Source organism: Scaptodrosophila lebanonensis, unplaced genomic scaffold, assembly GCF_003285725.1.
Source record: "Scaptodrosophila lebanonensis strain 11010-0011.00,11010-0021.00 unplaced genomic scaffold, SlebRS2 tig00000110-arrow-arrow-pilon, whole genome shotgun sequence".
Taxonomy (NCBI): Eukaryota; Metazoa; Arthropoda; class Insecta; order Diptera; family Drosophilidae; genus Scaptodrosophila; species Scaptodrosophila lebanonensis.
The window spans coordinates 1,227,978-1,247,315 of NW_022060573.1; the positions used below are offsets into that span (position 1 = coordinate 1,227,978).

The window sequence follows — 19,338 nt, forward strand, 5'->3', positions numbered from 1 at the left end:
TATAAAAACCGAGTAAGCAGATTTAAAGATTTTAGAAGCTACGTTTTAAGTCGATCGGTTGAAAAATGTGGATATTCAAACAATCTTTGGAGCTCGTATTCCCCCCTTTGGAGCTAGAATTGTTCAAAATCCCATCTTAGTATGCACCTACACTATGATATGATACTTGACACCAAAGTTCAGCTTCCTAGCTCTTACCGTTTGGGCTGTGGGCTGTTGACGCGGTTTCCTTTTGTGCCCCAACTTTTTTTTACAGGAAAACTCCCATATTGCATCAAAAACTAAGCATGCAGTTTTTCTTGGAATTTAATTTCTAAGAGTATACAACCTAAGTTTGAAGTTGATCAGATGAAAATTGTAGATTTTTCATACAAACATTGGAGCCTGTTTTCCACCCCCCTTGGAGCTCGAATTTGCCAAAATCGCTTCTTATCGCCAGCCTACGCTATGAAAGGATACTTGATTCCAAATTCCAAGCTTCCTAGCTTTTACCGTTTGGGCTGTGCGTTGATCACCAATCAGTTTATATATTAAGATTTGGAATTTTGCGCAATTACGGGGTGTACTTCCATAAATTGTCCTGTTGTGGCGATCTATGTGTTGCAAACTTAGCATTTAAAATTAAATTCAGAAAATACAAAAATGTATTTACATTTTGTTTTCCTGGTCCGTATTGTATATTCAAATGGCAGTTTATGACACTTCGGATTTTCGCTAACAAACAGACTTGCCCAATAGGCGACACATAATTTTCGCCAAGTTTGTTTAATTAATACACAGTTATTTGGTACTTACTTGAGACAAGAATTGCGTCAATTATATATTTTATTTTTAACTTTCGTATAAATCACAAAATAAGACTTAATTCAGTAAAATCAGCATCTCCATTGTACGTTGTTTTGGATGCTGTGTATGAATGCTGGTATTTTAAGTATACATTTAGTAATTTGCTAATTTAATAATGTTTACATATGATATGCAAAATATTTTTGATGCAGATTGTTCAGAAAAACTGTAGGGTTCACTATATATTCCAATAATTATTTTAATGTGGAAAAATGTGTTTGTTAGTGTTTTTATTCAAAACTCCTCAAAAACAAACGCGATTAGAAACCTCACAAAAGTGTGTGTCACCGAGAATTGCTTTTGAGGTGAAACCCTGATTGAGAAATCAGCATCGCTTACCAGACCTGAAATTGGTAGATTGCTACATTTACAAAAGAAATCAACTCTACTTGTACTTCGGAAATAAAGTTTCTGATTCTGAATTTGTAGGAAGCTTTGGATTCAAGATGAAATGACACTTGGATTACTTCATACAAGTAAAAAAGCTAATGTCGGGTGTCCCGACTTTGAAATACTCTGTACATATGTTTATAATAATTATAAAAATTAAAAAAATTAAGAAAATTAAAAAAAAAATTTCTAACTTACGTAAAGTGTGTATAATTGCACATTTACAAAGCAATTGCGTCTATGTGAGTGTATGTATATCTATGTGCGTCTATTCGTGTCTATGTGAGCATGTTTGCAGTCAACGAAAGCACGAGCATCAGCAAATATATTTATGGCTATAACTTCCTGTTATCGGTCTATCATAGTGAAACGGACGCAAATTCACTAACTGGGGGTACTTGCCAAATTTGAGTTAGAAATTCCAGGAATTACCGGAGTTAGAGAAATCCCGATTTGTGGTGGAGAGGGAGGGTGAAGGGGAATTCCAAAAAATACATTTTCTGCGTATTCACATGAGGCATCTTCAAATTTTATGTCCCTAGGTCTTGTAGTCTCTATACGGCTTTAAGCCGGTAACTTGCCGGTATGGCAAAAGCAACAGGTTCACTAAGGTTATAAAAAAAAGAAAGACGGTGTCTTTCTATGCACGATTTATTGGTTTAAAAAAAATGATCACAAGTTCGCACAGCTAGACTTCAATATACCAAGTGTTACTTTAATTGTAGCGAAGCTACATACAATACAAAGGCCGCCGCCGTAAGCACAACATAAGAGCGCGAATTGCAATTATGCTGCTCGCAGGCAGCTGCAGTGTACCACAATTTTCTCTTAACTAATGCGTTCAATTATAATCCTCTTAAATAATCTTAAAACTAAGTGAAATGCCTTTACATCGGCCACGTTGAAGGCACGCAGTGCTTCAAAAAATATTTGTAGGCTATGGCACAAGACGGTGTATCGCCCGATTAAAGAGCCCCGCCTTCGTCCGCCCCGTCCAGTCGCTACGCGCACTTTGCCATCGGCGCCTTTTGTTGTCTCCTCGACGACTCCCAGAATCCACTGCTGAGGAGGAGCGTTGTCCTCGTGGACGACTACGACGGCTCCTTTCTCCAGATTTGGACGCTCCACTGACCACTTCTGGCGCTGCTGCAGGCTCAGCAGGTAATCTTTAGACCAATCGGCCTAAAACCGCTTATTGATGCCTGAGGTCAGCTACCAGCGTTTTAAGTACGTCAGTTTGACGTCTGTTACGGGCTGCGTTAATCCCTTTGTGGGAGCAAATGTGGCAATAGCATCGTTGTTGGTGCTGAAGCTGTTGCGGAGCTCCTCCAAAATGCGTGCAGCACCCACGAAATTGGTGGCATTGTCCGAATATATTAGCTTCACAGGTCCACGGCGGCCGACAAACCTAGACAGTCACAACATCAATGTGCACGGCTTTGGAGGCAAAACATACAAAAACCGCGACATACATCTTGACCGGGGCTCTGCCACGAATTCCCATCGAGACAGGTATTGGACTACAAAATTCCACTCCGCTCACCTCAAATGGCCTACAGCCAAGTAATCGGCCAGCGGGCTAATTTCACATTATTTGGCTTGCTAGGGTTGGTTTATACCTAAAGCAATGCACACATTGTCGCACCACTGCGCTACAATCTTGTCGCACATTGACAAGCCAAACTTGTTGGCGAAGAATGCTAACGAGCGCACGTGGATCAGCGTGGCAATTAGTGCGATGTTAATACTGCAAGTATAACATCACGAATCGGCATCTCTTTGGCATAAGCAATGGACATTTAGGATTATGAGGCAATGGTGCCATAAGCAAGCGACCGCCAAATCGTACCAAATTCAATTGACGATTACCCGTTCGAAATGGACAAATAAATGGATTTTATTTTTGGTACGAAGGCTGCAGGATCGAGCACTTGTTTAACTTTAAGATCTAGGCTGCAAAAGCTGTGTGTTGTACTATGCCAAAAACGCAAACTCTAATTCAGCTGCTGTTGGCACAAGTGACGAGTTTGTATTTTTTTTTTTCAGTTGATGAACCGGAATACGTAGCATATAATGCGGAGAATCTTAAGGCACGACGACGAATTTTCAATAAGATCCATGAAGGGATTTGAGCGCCACGATGAGATCCGTCGCGTTCTTCCGCTTCTCCAGCGTTGACTGCTCTTTGGTCAGCTCGCTATGAAAATTGCGAGGCCAAAGGGAACAATCTAGTTTTAAGAATCGTGGACCCTTAAACCAGTGCGAATCCGTCTATTCGGCCGTGGCGCAGCCACGTGAAGCCAGATCTGCTGGGTTATCTGCTGTCGGAACATGACGCCAAAATGCGTCAGAAGTAAGCTCTTGAATATTTGCAACTCTATTTGCCACGAAAGTATTCAAATGAACCGGGTGTGTTTGTAGCCAGTGCAAGACTACTTCCGAATCGGACCAAAAAACGACTCGCTCTATTGGCATATGCAGAAGTCTAACTTTGCCTAACTTTGTCCAACAGCGTCGCTAGCAGCTGTGCAGCACAAAGTTCCAATCGCGGAACCGACTTGGTTTTCAACGGCGCGACTTTGCACTTAGCTGTCAACAAATAAACAGCTACGTTCTGCTTCTGTTCTACTCGAACGTAGAGACAGCACCCATACGCTCTCGTTGAGGCGTCAGCAAAGCCATGGATTTGGCATTTTTTATTTTTGGAGACGCCGCCGTATCGGGGTATGCGAATCGACTCCAGTGCATCAAAAGAGCTAGTAATAGAATTCAAGTCTTTTAATAGATGACTGGGAATTTGGTCGTCCCAAGAAAATTTTTGAAGCCAAAGCTCCTGCATTAAAATTTTTGCTTGAGTAATTATTGAGCACAGCAGACCAAGTGGGTCGCATAGTTTCGAAAATAACGAAAGTATCGCACTTTTAGTAGGCGATATCTGAACAGAAAGGTTTTCGACACAGTACCTAAACGCATCATCACGAGGACTCCAAACTAGTCCTAGCGTTTTGGATAATCTCCTGATGACCTATAAGAAGATCGCCAGAAGGCTGAATTTGAAACTGTTCGCAATATGATGACCATTTGATGAGCATAAATCCAAATGGCTTTAAAACTGAGCTTAGCTCAATATATAGCAACTGCAACTCCTGCAAAGTTTCTGCACCAGATAGCAGGTCATTCACATAAAAGTCGTTGGCCAGAGATTTAGATGCCAATGGATGCGAATCTGCGTGCACCTCACTTAAGTATTGAAGGCATCGAATAGCCAAAAACGGTGCCGAAGCGGTACCATATGTTACCGTGTTCAAACGGTATATTTTAAGTGGTTCTGTGGTATCTTTTCTCCAAATAATCAATTGGAACTTGCGTTGTGCTTCCATGACTTCGACTTGCCGATACATTTTGGCAATGTCAGCGTACAACGCTGACGGCCTTAGCACGCACTGATACGGAATAAAATAGTAGGCTCTCTCGGGACCGTGTTGTCGATTGCGTTCATATGTCCCAAAGATATCTATTCAGTCATGAAACTTATGTACATGGCATGTACGTCTGGCTGCTTGGACAATCTCCTTTCTAAGGCGAGAAAGCGCCTTTTAGCTGTTTCATAGGAGCCGCCAAGTGACTGCGGACTGGCCTAAGCGAGTGATCGAGTTCACAAATGACTTCTCGCAAAGCATTTGTTCTGGAGTATATAAATGTGAGTCAGTCAAATTTGGAACTTCTTTCAACTCCCAGAACTTGCGAACTAATGCATCTAAGGAACTTTGTTCATTATCAAGCGGAAAACTCTGATTCAAACTAATGAGTGAAGAAAAACAAAGTGCAGTTGAGTCAGCAGATCGACAACGCCCAGCTACAATCCAGCCGAGTGCTGTAGCTTGCAAAGTCGGCTACTCACTGGTTCCCTTAATTTTACCTTCTCTTAATAGGTCAAAGAATACATCTGCGTCAAGAAGCAGATCAATGCGTTGCGGCCTATGAAACTGAAGATCTGCTAGTTCCAGACCTTTTGGCACGTCAATGTTGACAATTATCTTTTCAGGCTGGTATGACAAAATAGTGCTCAGTACACCAAATTCTGTCATCAAATCAAAATTGCTACTACGAGACGCAATTGACGTTAGCATAATGTGACGCACTGCAGACTTGCGTTTACCAATGCCAACCAAATTAATATTTTTTCGCTCTTTTTTAAGTTGCAAAAGTTTTGGCGAGCTCCTCTGTCATAAAATTAATTTGGGACCCTGAGTCGAGCAAAGCCCTAGCAAATTGGTAGGAGCCCGATTGATCCATTACACGAACCACTGCCGTAGCCAATATCACTTGATCAGAAACGCTCGTGGCGTGATTAACAGCCGAAGTTTGGGCTGGCGTTTCAGCTTGCGCCACAAACGATTGGCTGGCAGTTGCAGCTTGCGCTGAGTCGACAGAATATTTATGTAGAAGTGTGTGATGTGGTTTCGAACACACTCTGCATGTAGTCGATTTGCATGCCTTTGTTGTGTGACCTTTCCTTAGGCAGTTTATGCACAAAGGGCACATTTTCACGAACTTAAATTGTTCGTCGCGGTTAAGTGCTGCGAATTGAGTACACGAATGTATAAAATGGTCAATCGCTTGGCAGAACAAACACTTCGGACTCGGACGCATCTAAATTTTGTTTTTGAGTCCGGGAGCGACCAGAAGATGATTCCTCAGCAGATAAGTGCTGGTAGCGTCTGTTGAGAGATGACTCGCAGTCTTCCCAGGGCAGAAGTTTGCTATAGTCGAGGCTCTCTTCCCACTTTGAACGAGTATTGGGATCAACTTTACTCATGACCAAGTGTATGAGCATAACGTTGGAAATTTGCTTGTCATTGCCTAAGGATAGCAGTGATTCGTAGCTAGCGCGAATGTTATCAATCAACGAACGCAAGGAACTAGCAGACGAGCTTTGCATTTTCGGAAGGTCAATTAGTATGGCAATGCTATCAAATATGATAAGACAGCTGTTGTCGTAAACGCGCTTCAAAGCTGCCAGTGCCTTTGAATAATTTTCCTCGGTAACTTGATAAGCCTTGACCGTTCTTAGTGCTTCTTTCTCTACGCATGACAGCAAATGATTTAACTTTTCAATATTTGAAAATGATGATGTCCACTAGATTTTCAAACAGCCCAATGAAGTTCTTATAGTTCGAATAGCTACCAGCAAACCGTGGAAACTTCATTGAAGGCAACTGTTTGCTATGCGAGGATGCAAATATTGTGGAATTCACTGCGATGTCCCTTTGAAGCTTTGGCCGTCCGCCTTTGCTCATCAAGAGTGCTTTAGTTGAGACGCAGAGAATCTCCAAGTCTGCCCTTGACACTAAGGCCGGATCAATTCTGTATAATTCTTCCTGCAGGTCAAAGGCTTTATCAATGTACCGGGGTAAAATTTCCAATTGGCACTTAACAAAAGGCTCGGTGCTGCCAGAAGTTGTCTGGATAGAACTTTTTATTCGTTCAATATCGCGAACGACATTGGCATGTGACTGAAGCAAGCAATCAAATTTATTTGAGATAGAGTCGTCTTATGCCCTGCTTCGGGTTTGCTTGCTTCTTTTGCCAGGCATATTTATAAAATAAAGGAATGCAAAAGGCTGTGATAATGTATTTCAATTGTAGTACAGTGTACTAAATTGCTAGCCTTTACTGTTCTGCTAAACGAAAGTGTGTTTATGTTGTTGTTTACGTGTACACTGCAGCTGGCGCGCACAAACAAATAGCGTACTAAACGCTAAAGTTACCAAACAGCGAACTGTCCAGATGATTTCTACCAACGCCGACAGCGCAGTCGACGACGAATGCAAGCTACACGATAGCAGCGAGCCAGTAGTGCACCAACGATATGGGCACCGAAGCACAGAGAGCGGGAGAGAATCAGCGATATGCGGACGAGCACAACAACAATATCGAAACGAACAAATTAGCAGAACGGCAAGGCCAACCAAAACTGCAAAATCAGTGCACGCAAACGCAATCTCGCCTGTTGCTTATGTACAACTGTAATTCTCCTGCTGCACTTGTACCTAAGTATGTACCTATGTACAACGGCCGCTAACGACGCTTTGCCCAGTGCAGCAAGGTAGCAAGTACAGAAGAAATTAAGCAACGGCTACTTAGCGGAGTGCAGTGACCTTTCCCATACACTGATTTGATGCGACAAATTTCTAACCAACGTTTGGTTATGTGCTTAAAGCTCCAACAGATGTGCGTTAGAAATTATATATTTTTTTAAGTGAAATGCCGACTGACAAATAAATCACGGTCCACTCTATTTGCTAAATTTACAAATGAGTATTGCATATAAATTTGTGCATATAAATTTATTAGTGAGTTGCACAAATTTATATGTGTACATATATTTATGCACTTGTATGCATGTACATATGTGTTGCAACTTGGCGTTTAAATACACACTAGTCGACAAATGTGGCCGCAATTTATTTTTCGCACGCGTTACTTGATGTAAACTTCCCTGAAAATTGTGGCAATTCATCGGTTGGGAGTGTAGCCAAACGTCCAATTGTCCAGGAGAACACCGCCAATAATCTCGCGCAGATCGAAGACACCAGTAGGACCAGCAGACACCACCACGACGGTAATCGCAAGTCGAAAGCCGAGTCGATGTAAGATCCAACGAGGGAGTAGACTCCAGTAGTCCACCCGGGGGCGCCAAAATGTACGACTTTAAGCCGGTAACTTGCCGGTATGGCAAAAGCAAAAGATTCACAAATTTTATAAAAGAACTAGCAGGTCTTGCCCGTCTTTGATGGGCTAAGTAAAATGTGCTTAAAATTATAAGTTTAATTACTATATGATATTCTTCTTTCGACGCTCTCTAAAGTTTTTTAAAGAGTTCATTTTCCAAATAGCAAATATAGTACAATAAGTACTATGTATGGTTATACGTATATACATATGTATGTACATATCTTCGTTACGCACCGGGCGGACTGCCAGTCCTGACTTAACTGTGTGCTTCCTCAGCACGTTGTACGCACGGTCGAGTTATCCCCGAAAAGTCCGACGCTGGACATTTAATTTTGATTTATAAATCGGGACGTCCCGCTAAAATTGGAGCGTTCGACAACGCTGATATGTACATACATTTAAATGTTTCATGCAGGCTTTTTCCGCCTATATACATACACACATACATATATAAGTATGTATTAAATTTTTTAATTAAACACTAATTTGTGTCTTCAATTCCAAATATGATTGTTGTGAATGTAAAAGGTGTGTTTCTGCTTTTATAAATCGCATGAATACACTCACAAAATAGGCTTAACGATAAATGACTCTTAGATTTGTTCAGAGTATATTTGTAGCGTTGTTAGCTAACACTAAAACAGTAAGTCGCTGTAAATATGCGATCAGCTGAGATGCTAGAGATGGGCATATGTCGTATGCTCTATGTGTTAGAGCATCAAAACTATCGATAGTTGAATCCGTCGATACAATCAATAATTCCATCGAAGTTTGAATGCAATTAACAGAAAATTTAAATAATAACATCTTATAATTTATTGAGATTAATTAGAAAAAATCATATACAAACATACATATGTACATCTGCTCGCAACGCGGTTTCTGCTTTACTATCGCTTATGCAGTCGTTGCCTAGCGACGGTAACTGTAAACTTTTGGCATTTTGCCTTTAAAATTAACAGGCGTATATAACCAAAACGAAAGAAGAAGCGCGAGCCAATGACTGGTAGTTGTTGTTGTTTTTCGTTTTAAAAATTTGATTTAAGACCATGGAATATTATTTATTACAATCAAACAACAGTGCTCGATTGTCCAATGTATACATACATACGAATGTACATAAATGCTATATATGTACTTTTTATACCCTGTACCCAAAGGGTACAAGGGTATATTAGTTTTGTGCGAGTGCACATGGAACACACAGAAGGAGGCTTGGTAGACCCCACAAAGTATATATATTCTTGATCAGCATGACAAGCCGAGTCGATATAGCCATGTCCGTCTGTCCGTCTGCCTGTATGAACGCAAGGATCTCCCAAAGTATAAGAGCTAGAATAACCAAACTTGGTATACAGATTTCCCTGAGCCCGAGAAAGGACGAGTTTGTTCATTTTTTCTGATCCACCCTACCGGGGGAGTGGTAACGATTTTCTATAACTCCCGTAATTCTTGGAATTCTGAACTAACTAACTAATTTGGTAGTCACATTAGGTTAGTGATTATATATCCGTATACCAAGTTTCATTATGATAGAATGATCGGAAAGAAAGTTATAGCCATATAACCAGGCCCAATGCACACATACATACATATGTACAAGTACACAAACACGCATAAGGCACGATTCTGATGTAAATCTAAATGTATGTATGCATGCATGAAATATTTTATATTTAATTTAGTTAATGAATTAAATTAATTTAATTAATTAATTTAACTAAATTAATTAATTCATTTAATTACTTTTTTGTGGGGTGGTACAGGCTATTTAAGAGTTGAGACTGCTCGACTTTAGCATTCCTTTCTTGTTATTTTTTCAACCGTACGTAGAGAGCCGCACACATCGACACGAACTGTTGCTTGTTCTGTGTGTGAGTGTGTATATATGATGTCCCCAACAATTTGATATTTGCGTTCTGTACATATGTATGTATGTGTGTACATTCACACATTAGTGTCTCACATTTTGCTTTGGCTATTTCAATCGTTTGCACGCAACTACACGAACAGCTGCTTGGATGTGTGTGTGTGTGTGTATATATATATACATACTTAGTTGTCCCCAACTGTTTGATATTTTGTATTGTTTGTTCTGCCTGAATTTGTAGAATGCATATTTTGAAAATCCTTGAACGCAAAGTTATAGATTCAGTTACGTAGATTACAGTCCCCAAATTTGAAATCGATCGGAAAAAATTTATAACACAAACTTTTCATTTCAAAAGGTAAATAAATATTAAGATACCAATAATTCAAGCTCCACCGCAAATTTCGAGTATGCAGTTTTGTTTGCATTCTTTTATAGATTATAAAAATCAAATTTAAAGTTGATCGGTGCAGAAATGCAGAATTTTCAAACAAATTGGGAGCTCGTTTTCCCCCCTTTGGAGCTTGAATTTTACAAAATCCCTTCTTAGTGGGCACCTTCACTATGAAAGGATACTTGAGTCCAAATTTCAGCTTCCTAGCTTTTACCGTTTGGGCTGTACGTTGATCACCAATCAGTCAGTCCGGACATACTGTTTTATATACTTGTACATAAGTGGAGGCATACGTTTATGTACTGTTTCAACAGCATACATTTACATCAGAATCGTGTCTATCCGTGTTTATGTGTGTTTATGTGTGCAGTATAAAATTAAGTCAAATCAGCAACTACAACTGCGGGCAGAGCTAGGTCAGAGATTAAATATATGTATGTATATATGCCTATAGTTTCCTTTAAAATCGGCCTATCATATTGAAACTTGACATATGGAAACTTGATATCCAGATTCTCCTAAGTTCGAGGAACGATGAGCTTGTGTTTCTTTTCTGATTCAACCCTCGACTCTCCCGCTATTCCCGATTTTCAATTAATCCCGCAACTCTAAGAATTTTTAGCTCAAATTTAGTAATTGCATTTCGTTGGTGCTTATGTGTCCTCATGATAAGTTTCATAAGTTAAAAGTTATAGCCATAAATGTAAATGTGTGCCCAAACTCTGCCGGCAGCTGTTGTATTTGTTGCTGCTATGACTAAATTCTGTACTACACTAAATACGCGTAGTCACGATTATTATGTAATTTATGCTGTTAAAACTGTTCATAAACATATTTGTTAATTAACTTATTAATTAATTTTAATTATTTAATTTATTAAATTAATAACATTTGTGGGGTCTGCCTCCTTCTGTGTGTACAATATACTGCCACAAAACTAATATACTTTTTTACACTACAGTACAGGGTACAGGGTATAACAAGTAAAAAAGCTAAAGTCGGGTGTCCCGACTTTGAAATACTCTGTACACATGTTTAGAATAATTATAGAAATTAAAGAAAGTAAGAGAATTAAAAAAAAAATTTCGATCTATTTTACCTCTTTTGGTATTCGAATTCACGTATATAAAGCACTTGCGTCATGTGAGTATATGTATGTTTATGCGCGTCTATTCGTGTCTGTGTAAGCATGTTCGCAGTCAACCAGAGCACCAGCATCAACAACAGTCGCAGGCAGCGCTTGAGCAGCAGGGGGAAATCAAAAAAATAAAACAAACTTGCACAGCGTACACACATAAGGCATCTTTGTGCAAAATTTGGTGTCTCTACCTCTTATAGTCTCTGAGATCCAGGTGTTCATACGGACAGACGGACGGACAGACAGGGCTAGATCGACTCGTCTCGTCATGCTGATCAAGAATATATTTACTTTGTGGGATCTGCCACGCCTCCTTCTGCGTGTTACATTTTCAGCTCCCGCAAACCTAATATACTCTTGTTTATTTTATGTATAGAGTATAAAAATACTTGTTTCACGCGGCCAATGTCTTTCATGCCGAAAATATGAAATTGAATTAAATGGCTTAAGAGTAATAAAGATAATAATCAGCTGTCAGATTCATATAATATTTATGTCTCCCCATTAACAAGCAGATATTATCGGTGTATGAGGTGTATTCGTTGATGTTATTAAGGAGATATAAATATTATAAGTATTTGGCAGCTGATAATTATCTTCCTTACTTATAAGCCATTATATAAGCCATTTCGATCTCAAAGACGTAAACTGAATACAACTACTACTTTCAAACAGAAAGTGGAGGACAAGAATGGAATGCTGCAATTATGAAGCGTATACTAGCTTTAAGCGAATAACGCAGTAGTAAAGCGAATAACGCAGTAGTAAATAAACGTATAATTGTAAGCACAAATACTGAGTCAGCAAAGACGGACAAAACCTTATATATATATATATATATATATATATATATATATATATATATATACACATAAACACACACATATATATATATATATATATATATATATATATATATATATATATATATATATATATATACTAGAAGGTTTTGTCCGTCTTTGCTGACTCAGTATTTGTGCTTACAATTATACGTTTATTTACTACTAGCAGGTCTTGCCCGTCTTTGCTGGGCTAAGTAAAATGTGCTTAAAATTATAAGTTTAATTACTATATGATATTATTCTTTCGACGCTCTCTAAAGTTTTTTTAAGAGTTCATTTTCCAAATAGCAAATATAGTACAATAAGTACTATGTATGGTTATACGTACACGGACTGCCAGTCCTGACTTAACTGTGTGCTGTCTCAGCATGTTGTACGCACGGTCGAGCTGTCCCCGAAAAGTCCGACGCTGGACATTTAATTTTGATTTATAAATCGGGACGTCCCGCTAAAATTGGAGCGGTCGGCAACGCTGATATGTACATACATTTAAATGTTTCATGCAGGCTTTATCCGCCTATATACATACACACATACATATATAAGTATGTAAAACTATCGATAGTTGAATCCGTCGATACAATCAATAATTCCATAGAAGTTTGAATGCAATTAACAGAAAATTTAAATAATAACATCTTATAATTTATTGAGATCAATTAGAACAAATCATATACAAACATACATATGTACATCTGCCCGCAACGTGAAGAAGAATATGCGTAGGTCCGCTTTCGGTTTCTGCTTTACTATCGCTTACGCAGTCGTTGCCTAGCGACGGTAACTGTAAGCTTTTGACATTTTGCCTTTAAAATTAACAGGCGTATATAACCAAAACGGAAGAAGAAGCGCGAGCCAATGACCTGCAGTTGTTGTTGTTTTTAGTTTTAAAAACTTGATTTAAAACCATAGAACATTATTTATTAGAATCAAACAACAGTGCTCGATTGTCTAATGTATACATACATACGAATGTACATACATGCTATATATGTACGTACACAGGCATACATACATACATATGTGTGTACATATGCATGCATGTTTCTCTTTACTTTTTCATACATAGACACGAACTGTTGCTTGTTCTGTGTGTGAGTGATGATGTCCCCAACTATTTGATATTTGCGTTCTTTGTAATTTGTTGTTGCTGCATAAAGTTACTAATGAAAACCGTAATGCCAAATGTACTAAACAAAGAAAAAATTACTTTTAAAAATGTTAAATAATTTTTAATTAATTAACATTTCTTGCTCTGTCAGTGCAAGACGAATGAACATACATACATAGATGTGTACATATGTATGTATGTGTGTACATTCACACATTAGTGTCTCACATTTTGCTTTGGCTATTTTAATCGTTTGCACGCAACTACACGAACAGCTGCTTGTATAAATATTAAAATAATAATAAATAAATATTAAAACCCCAATAATTCAAGCTCCACCACAAATTTCGGGTATGCAGTTTTGTTTGTATTCTTTTATAGATTATCAAAATCAAATTTAAAGTTGATCGGTGCAGAAATGCAGAATTTTCAAACAAACTTTGGAGCTCGTTTTCCCCCCTTTGGAGCTTGAATTTTCCAAAATCCCTTCTTAGTGGGCACCTTCACTATCCTTGAGCCCAAATTTCAGCTTCATAGCTCTTGCCGTTTGGGCTGTGGGCTGTTGACGCGGTTTTCTTTTGTGCCCCATTTTTTTTTACAGGAAAACTCCCATATTTCAGTCCCCAAAAAAAAATTTCAAAAAACCAAGTATACAGTTTTTCTGAGAGTATACAAACTAAATTTAAAGTTAAACAGATGAAAATTGTAGATTTTTCATACAAACTTTGGAGCTCGATTTCCCCCCTTTGGAGCTCGAATTTTCCAAAATCCCTTCTTAGTGGGCACCTACACTATGAAAGGATACTTAAGTCCAAATTTCAGCTTCCTAGCTTTTACCGTTTGGGCTGTACGTTGATCACCAATCAGTCAGTCAGGACAAACTGTTTTATATATATAGAGAAGACGATGTCTTTCTATAAGCGATTTATTGGTTTTAAAAAAAAAGATCACACGTTCGCACAGCTAGACTTCAATATACCAAGTGTTACTTTAAATGTAGCGAAGCTACATACAATACAAAGGCCGCCACCGTAAGCACAACATAAGAGCGGCAATTGCAATTTGCTGCTCGCAGGCAGCTGCAGTGTACGACAATTTTCTCTTAACTAATGCGTTGCTTTCAATTATAATTCTCTTAAATAATCTTAAAACTAAGTGAAATGCCTTTACAGTCTCCAAAATATAGGCGATTATACCAATGGCGTTACGAAAAAACCCCCACTATGGAGGGGAATCAAAAAAATAAAACAAACTCGTATAGCATACACACATAAGGCATCTTTGTGCAAAATTTGGTGTTTCTAGCTCTTATAGTCTCTGAGATCCAGGTGCTCATACGGACGGACGGACAGACAACATAGATCGACTCGTCTTGTCATGCTGATCAAGAATATATATACGTGTGGGGTGTGTCACGCCTCCTTTACATTTTTCGGCTCCCGCAAACCTAATATACTCTCTCAAATAGTACTATTAAATGGGAAATTTAGTTTTGTCGGAACGACCATTTCAAAGGTCGACTTTTTGTTGGCCCATACCCAAGATCAAAGAAAGTTAATGTACAAATACATATGCACTTGTAGTGAGTTTCATTTTCTAAATTCTCTTCATAAAATTACGGCTGATGCTGTCATTGATTATCTAGAAACCCGAATTTTTCATGTTTTTGGTATACCTGAACGAAAAGTAACCTATAACAGAGCTCAGTTCAAATCCATCGCATTTAAATCCCAAGCATATTAAGCGAAAGATCAGTGTTTATGACAGTTCTATGATAACACACGCAAAAGAATATGAGTTGATAGCAAATTTAAATGTTGTAAGCGAAAGCGAACAAACTCTTCGGACAGACAAATTGCAGTTGATAGATTACAGTTATAAAGCAAGCATATGAGACAATCAAAAAGATATACAATTTACGATCTAAGTCAATTTTTTTCAGTCCAGAAGAATACAAGTATGTTTATAGAATTACTTTTGCTCAGAGTAAATAGTCATATACCGTAGCTCATGCTTGACCTTGGATTAGGCTAGAATTTAGGGGAACCTCGATACCAAGTTTGGTTATTCTAGCTCTTGTATCTCCTGAGATCCTTGCGCTCATACAGACAGACGCACAGACAGACATAGATGGCTATATCGACTCGTCTTGTCATACTGATCAATAATATTAATACTTTGTGGGGACTGCCACGCCTCCTTCTGTGTGTTACATACATTCGCACTAAACTAGTATACCCTTTTACCCTTTGGGTACAGGGTGTAAAAATCTCATCAAAGGCATAGGGAGCGAGATGTTCGAGAACAACCGATTTCGTGACCTTTGACCTTAAAAATCTTAAGACGCGAACACGATCTTATACGAGCTCAATTAATTGGTACGGCTTTTGTTCGATAGTGCAACTTTTAATGACTTATTTTTATTTGTGACTGATGATTGCACAAACATATTTATACTTTTTAACAAAAGAGAACGCTACAGTCGTGCAAGCTCGACAGTAAAATACCCTGTACCCAGACTAACTTCCGTCACTGAGTTATGCGCCCTTAGCAGAAGGAAAAAGAATAAGAAGAAGAGCGAACTTAATGCTGCAGTTTGTGGGCTTAATATTGGAGTGAAATTGTTTCGCTAATCACTTTTCTAAGAATTGACCGATTTGGATGAAATTCGAAACAAGTAGATATTTGTGAATAGATTACTTTTGCAAAGTTTGGTTTCTGTAGGTTTAAGTGCATAGCATTGGCGAAATTCTGTAGCGGGGGGTGGGGAAGGAAAATCAAAAAAATAAAATAAACTCGTGTAGTCTAGGGACTAGGAGCGTCTACATACCAAGTTTGGTTAATGTCCGCTAAACCGTTTCTGAAATCCAGACGGACGGACATGTCTAAATCGATTTCTCTCGTCATGCCGATCAAGAATACATATGTATATGCATATACTTTATGGGGTTGGAGATGCTTTCTTCTACCCTTTTTACCCTACAGGTACAGGGTATGAAAAAAAACCATTAAAACCCGGAAAAAATTCATTTAATAGAAAAATACATATTGAAATAAAAACATATCACCATAAAAAAATATTAAATTGGAAAATAAGTTGAAAAACAAGAAAATAAACTATTAGACACTTGTATAAAGTGATGGTAGTAACTTAATTGGTCTTGTGAGGGTTCATCTCTTTGACGTCAACCTACTCCCGTGCCAAGGCAAAGAACAATATTTGCCTTCATTAAATAAAATTATATATGCACATACATATATAACACTTGGAGAATTTGCAAATTAATTGTGCTTTCGGTACACATTGATAAGCTGACGTATTGATCAGCTAACTCAGCACATGCAGCCAATGAAAACGAGTCAAATTGGCTTGAAAAAAAGCAACTTTATGTAGTTTTAGTTTGAAATTCAAAGTACATTTATTATTTGGCCGATTACTTTCCTTTTTTCTTGAGACAAAATAAAATCAATTTAAATCAACACGAAGTAAACCATCACTGCATGCATTCGAGAGCAAAAGAAAAAACGATTGTTAGTAATTTATAAAAATCTATACAGAAAATACTTATAATAATTGTACAGTTTTGAAACAACGTAAAGATCTCCCCAATCAGCCGAGTCCTAATTGAAATCTCCCCAAGTTCTGATCTCAAACTAGTACAATAAGTCCAACTCGACCCTTTACACGATATTCGATATTATTGTAATTTTATATGCGTTTCCTTTTTATTTTTAATTTTATTTCTTAAATTCTCTTTTTTACTGTTTATACTACCTAAAAGGTACAAGAGTATATTAGGTTTGCGGGAAGTGAAAAATGTAACAAGCAGAAGGTGGCGTTGCAGACCCCACAAAGTATATATATTCTTCATCAGCATGACAAAAGAAGTCGATCTATGTCAGCCTGTCCGTATGAACACCTGGAGCTCAGAGACTATAAGAGCTACATACATCAAATTTTGCACAAAGATGCCTTATATGTGTATGCTGTGCATGTTTGTTTTATTTGTTTTGTTTTTCACTTTAAATGTATACGACTGTCCCATGCGACATAATGGAAATGCCCATATGTTTAATTCTATGAAAAGAGGCATAGAAAACATATTCTATAAAAAACCTTTAATACAAATCATATTACAGATTATATTCGCAAGCCGCCGGATTTCGGCAACAACTAAGCACTTTTATAGTTTGTGAACTTTATTTATTGTGGTCGTAAGGGTGCTCTAAGAGTATATCTACATATAAGGCTCATTTTTATACTTTAGAATAAGAATCAGAAAAAGGCCCAACACAAAACACACACATATGCATACTCGTAAGCATTTAATTCACTAATTCGTAAAAGTAAATATTGGAAATTAAGATCAAATACCCAACGGATCGCGCACCAGTTTCAAATGAATACCGCCATGGGCTTGCAGTATTAAGGCCTTCGGATCGAGTTTCAAGCAATTGGGTGTGCCCTTTGTTGTAAGCACCATATGGTTTCTCAGCAAATGAACTAAGCCAATCTTAGCCTGAAGAAGTGCAAATCGCTCTCCAATGCAGCCGTGTGGGCCGGCTCCAAATGGTAGATAGGTATACGGCCTATGCAGTTTACGATTAGCTGTCGAAAATCGGTCGGGTAAAAACAGCTTGGGCCGAGAATAATACTGCAACAGGCATTATCAAAAAATGTTTTAGTTATTACTTTTTCATCATTAGCCAATAAATCACCTGTGCGTCCATGTGAAGCGCGTACACCGGAATATAAATTGGCATGCCACTTGGTATATGAAAAGTTTCATGAAACGGCACTAAGGAATACCCTTCTTGATCGGCACCGTTAACAGTAGTGCATTCGCGGTCTAAGAATGGTAGGGGTGGATACAAGCGTAGCACTTCGTACAGAACCATTTGCATATATTGCAGTGAGTCAATTACCGAATGGGTTAAGACCCCTCCGGTAGTATTCAACGCCTCTTTTATTTCGGCACGTAAACGTTGCTGTACATCAGTGTGCTTTGCCAGTTCAAATAGTGCAAATGCCATAGTCGATGAGGAAGACTCAAATCCAGCTGTAAAAAAGAGCACTGCCTGGGCAACAAGAATATCTCCCTCGAAAATAAGCTTTTGGTGGTCACTCCCGACAGACTTTTGGTTGCTGCGCTTGAACTCAATGAGAATATCAATCAGGTCGTTTCGACACGCGCCGGTGCGTTCTCTTTCCATCAATATATGGTTAATACTGCTACGTAAAAACTTAGCAGCTTCAACGGGCACGACCTTAAATCCGAAAAAAGGGACCAGATTTGGAAGAAAAAACACCATTATAAACTCTACGGCACGTTTGAAGGTAAATTCAAAAACAGCTCGACCATGCCGCCGAAATTCGCTGTTTACTTGCTTAAAGCTGTTAGCCTGCACTCCGTATGCTACAGAAGCAATGACATCAGTCGTAAAAAGTGCACATAGCTCTTTAACTTCTAGCTGGAAGGACCGTTCCATTTCATTCTCTAGTGGTATGTTGCGCAAGTAGGTGTCCAGATTGCATCCAATCTCTTCGATAAGTGCAAACATGTTTCTTAGTTTGTTGCTTGTGAAAAAAGGTGATAGTTTTAAACGTACTTCTTTCCAAGCAGGATTTTTCAAAAAAAAAATGTTTTGTGAACCCAATGGATCTTTTATGTAATCTGAGTTAGAGTAACGATTACTGAAATCGCTAAAGTCCTTGACCATGATACGCTTAATTAGGGCGGGCTCACGCAGCAGCAGAGCTGGTTTGTGGAACACGTATATGCCCACAAAGGGCTTATCAGCAACGCTTGAATTATTGTAGAGGTCGTTGATAAAATCCGCAGGACTACGTCGCATGCTAAGAATTCCCGCCATGTTGCCAAGTAAAAAACGCGGGGGAATTTGCGATACTTTTCGTCGTTTCCAATAATTGTAGTGATAATTTAAAGCATAGTAGGCGCCCAAGACGCCTGCAAGCAGTAAAAAAATTATATGTTCAACAAACAT

The 19,338-nt window shown here is 38.5% G+C and overlaps 1 protein-coding gene across 1 annotated transcript; it reads right to left on the minus strand.

The window, feature by feature from the left end:
• Positions 1 to 17,645: 17,645 nt before the first annotated feature.
• Positions 17,646 to 19,338, minus strand: LOC115628151 (probable cytochrome P450 6g2). Its single transcript, XM_030524125.1, has 2 exons — positions 18,052 to 19,338; positions 17,646 to 17,987 (listed from the first exon to the last, which is right to left on the minus strand). The coding sequence occupies exons 1-2, from the start codon at positions 19,336 to 19,338 to the stop codon at positions 17,700 to 17,702; spliced, it is 1,575 nt and encodes a 524-aa protein (XP_030379985.1). The 3' UTR covers positions 17,646 to 17,699.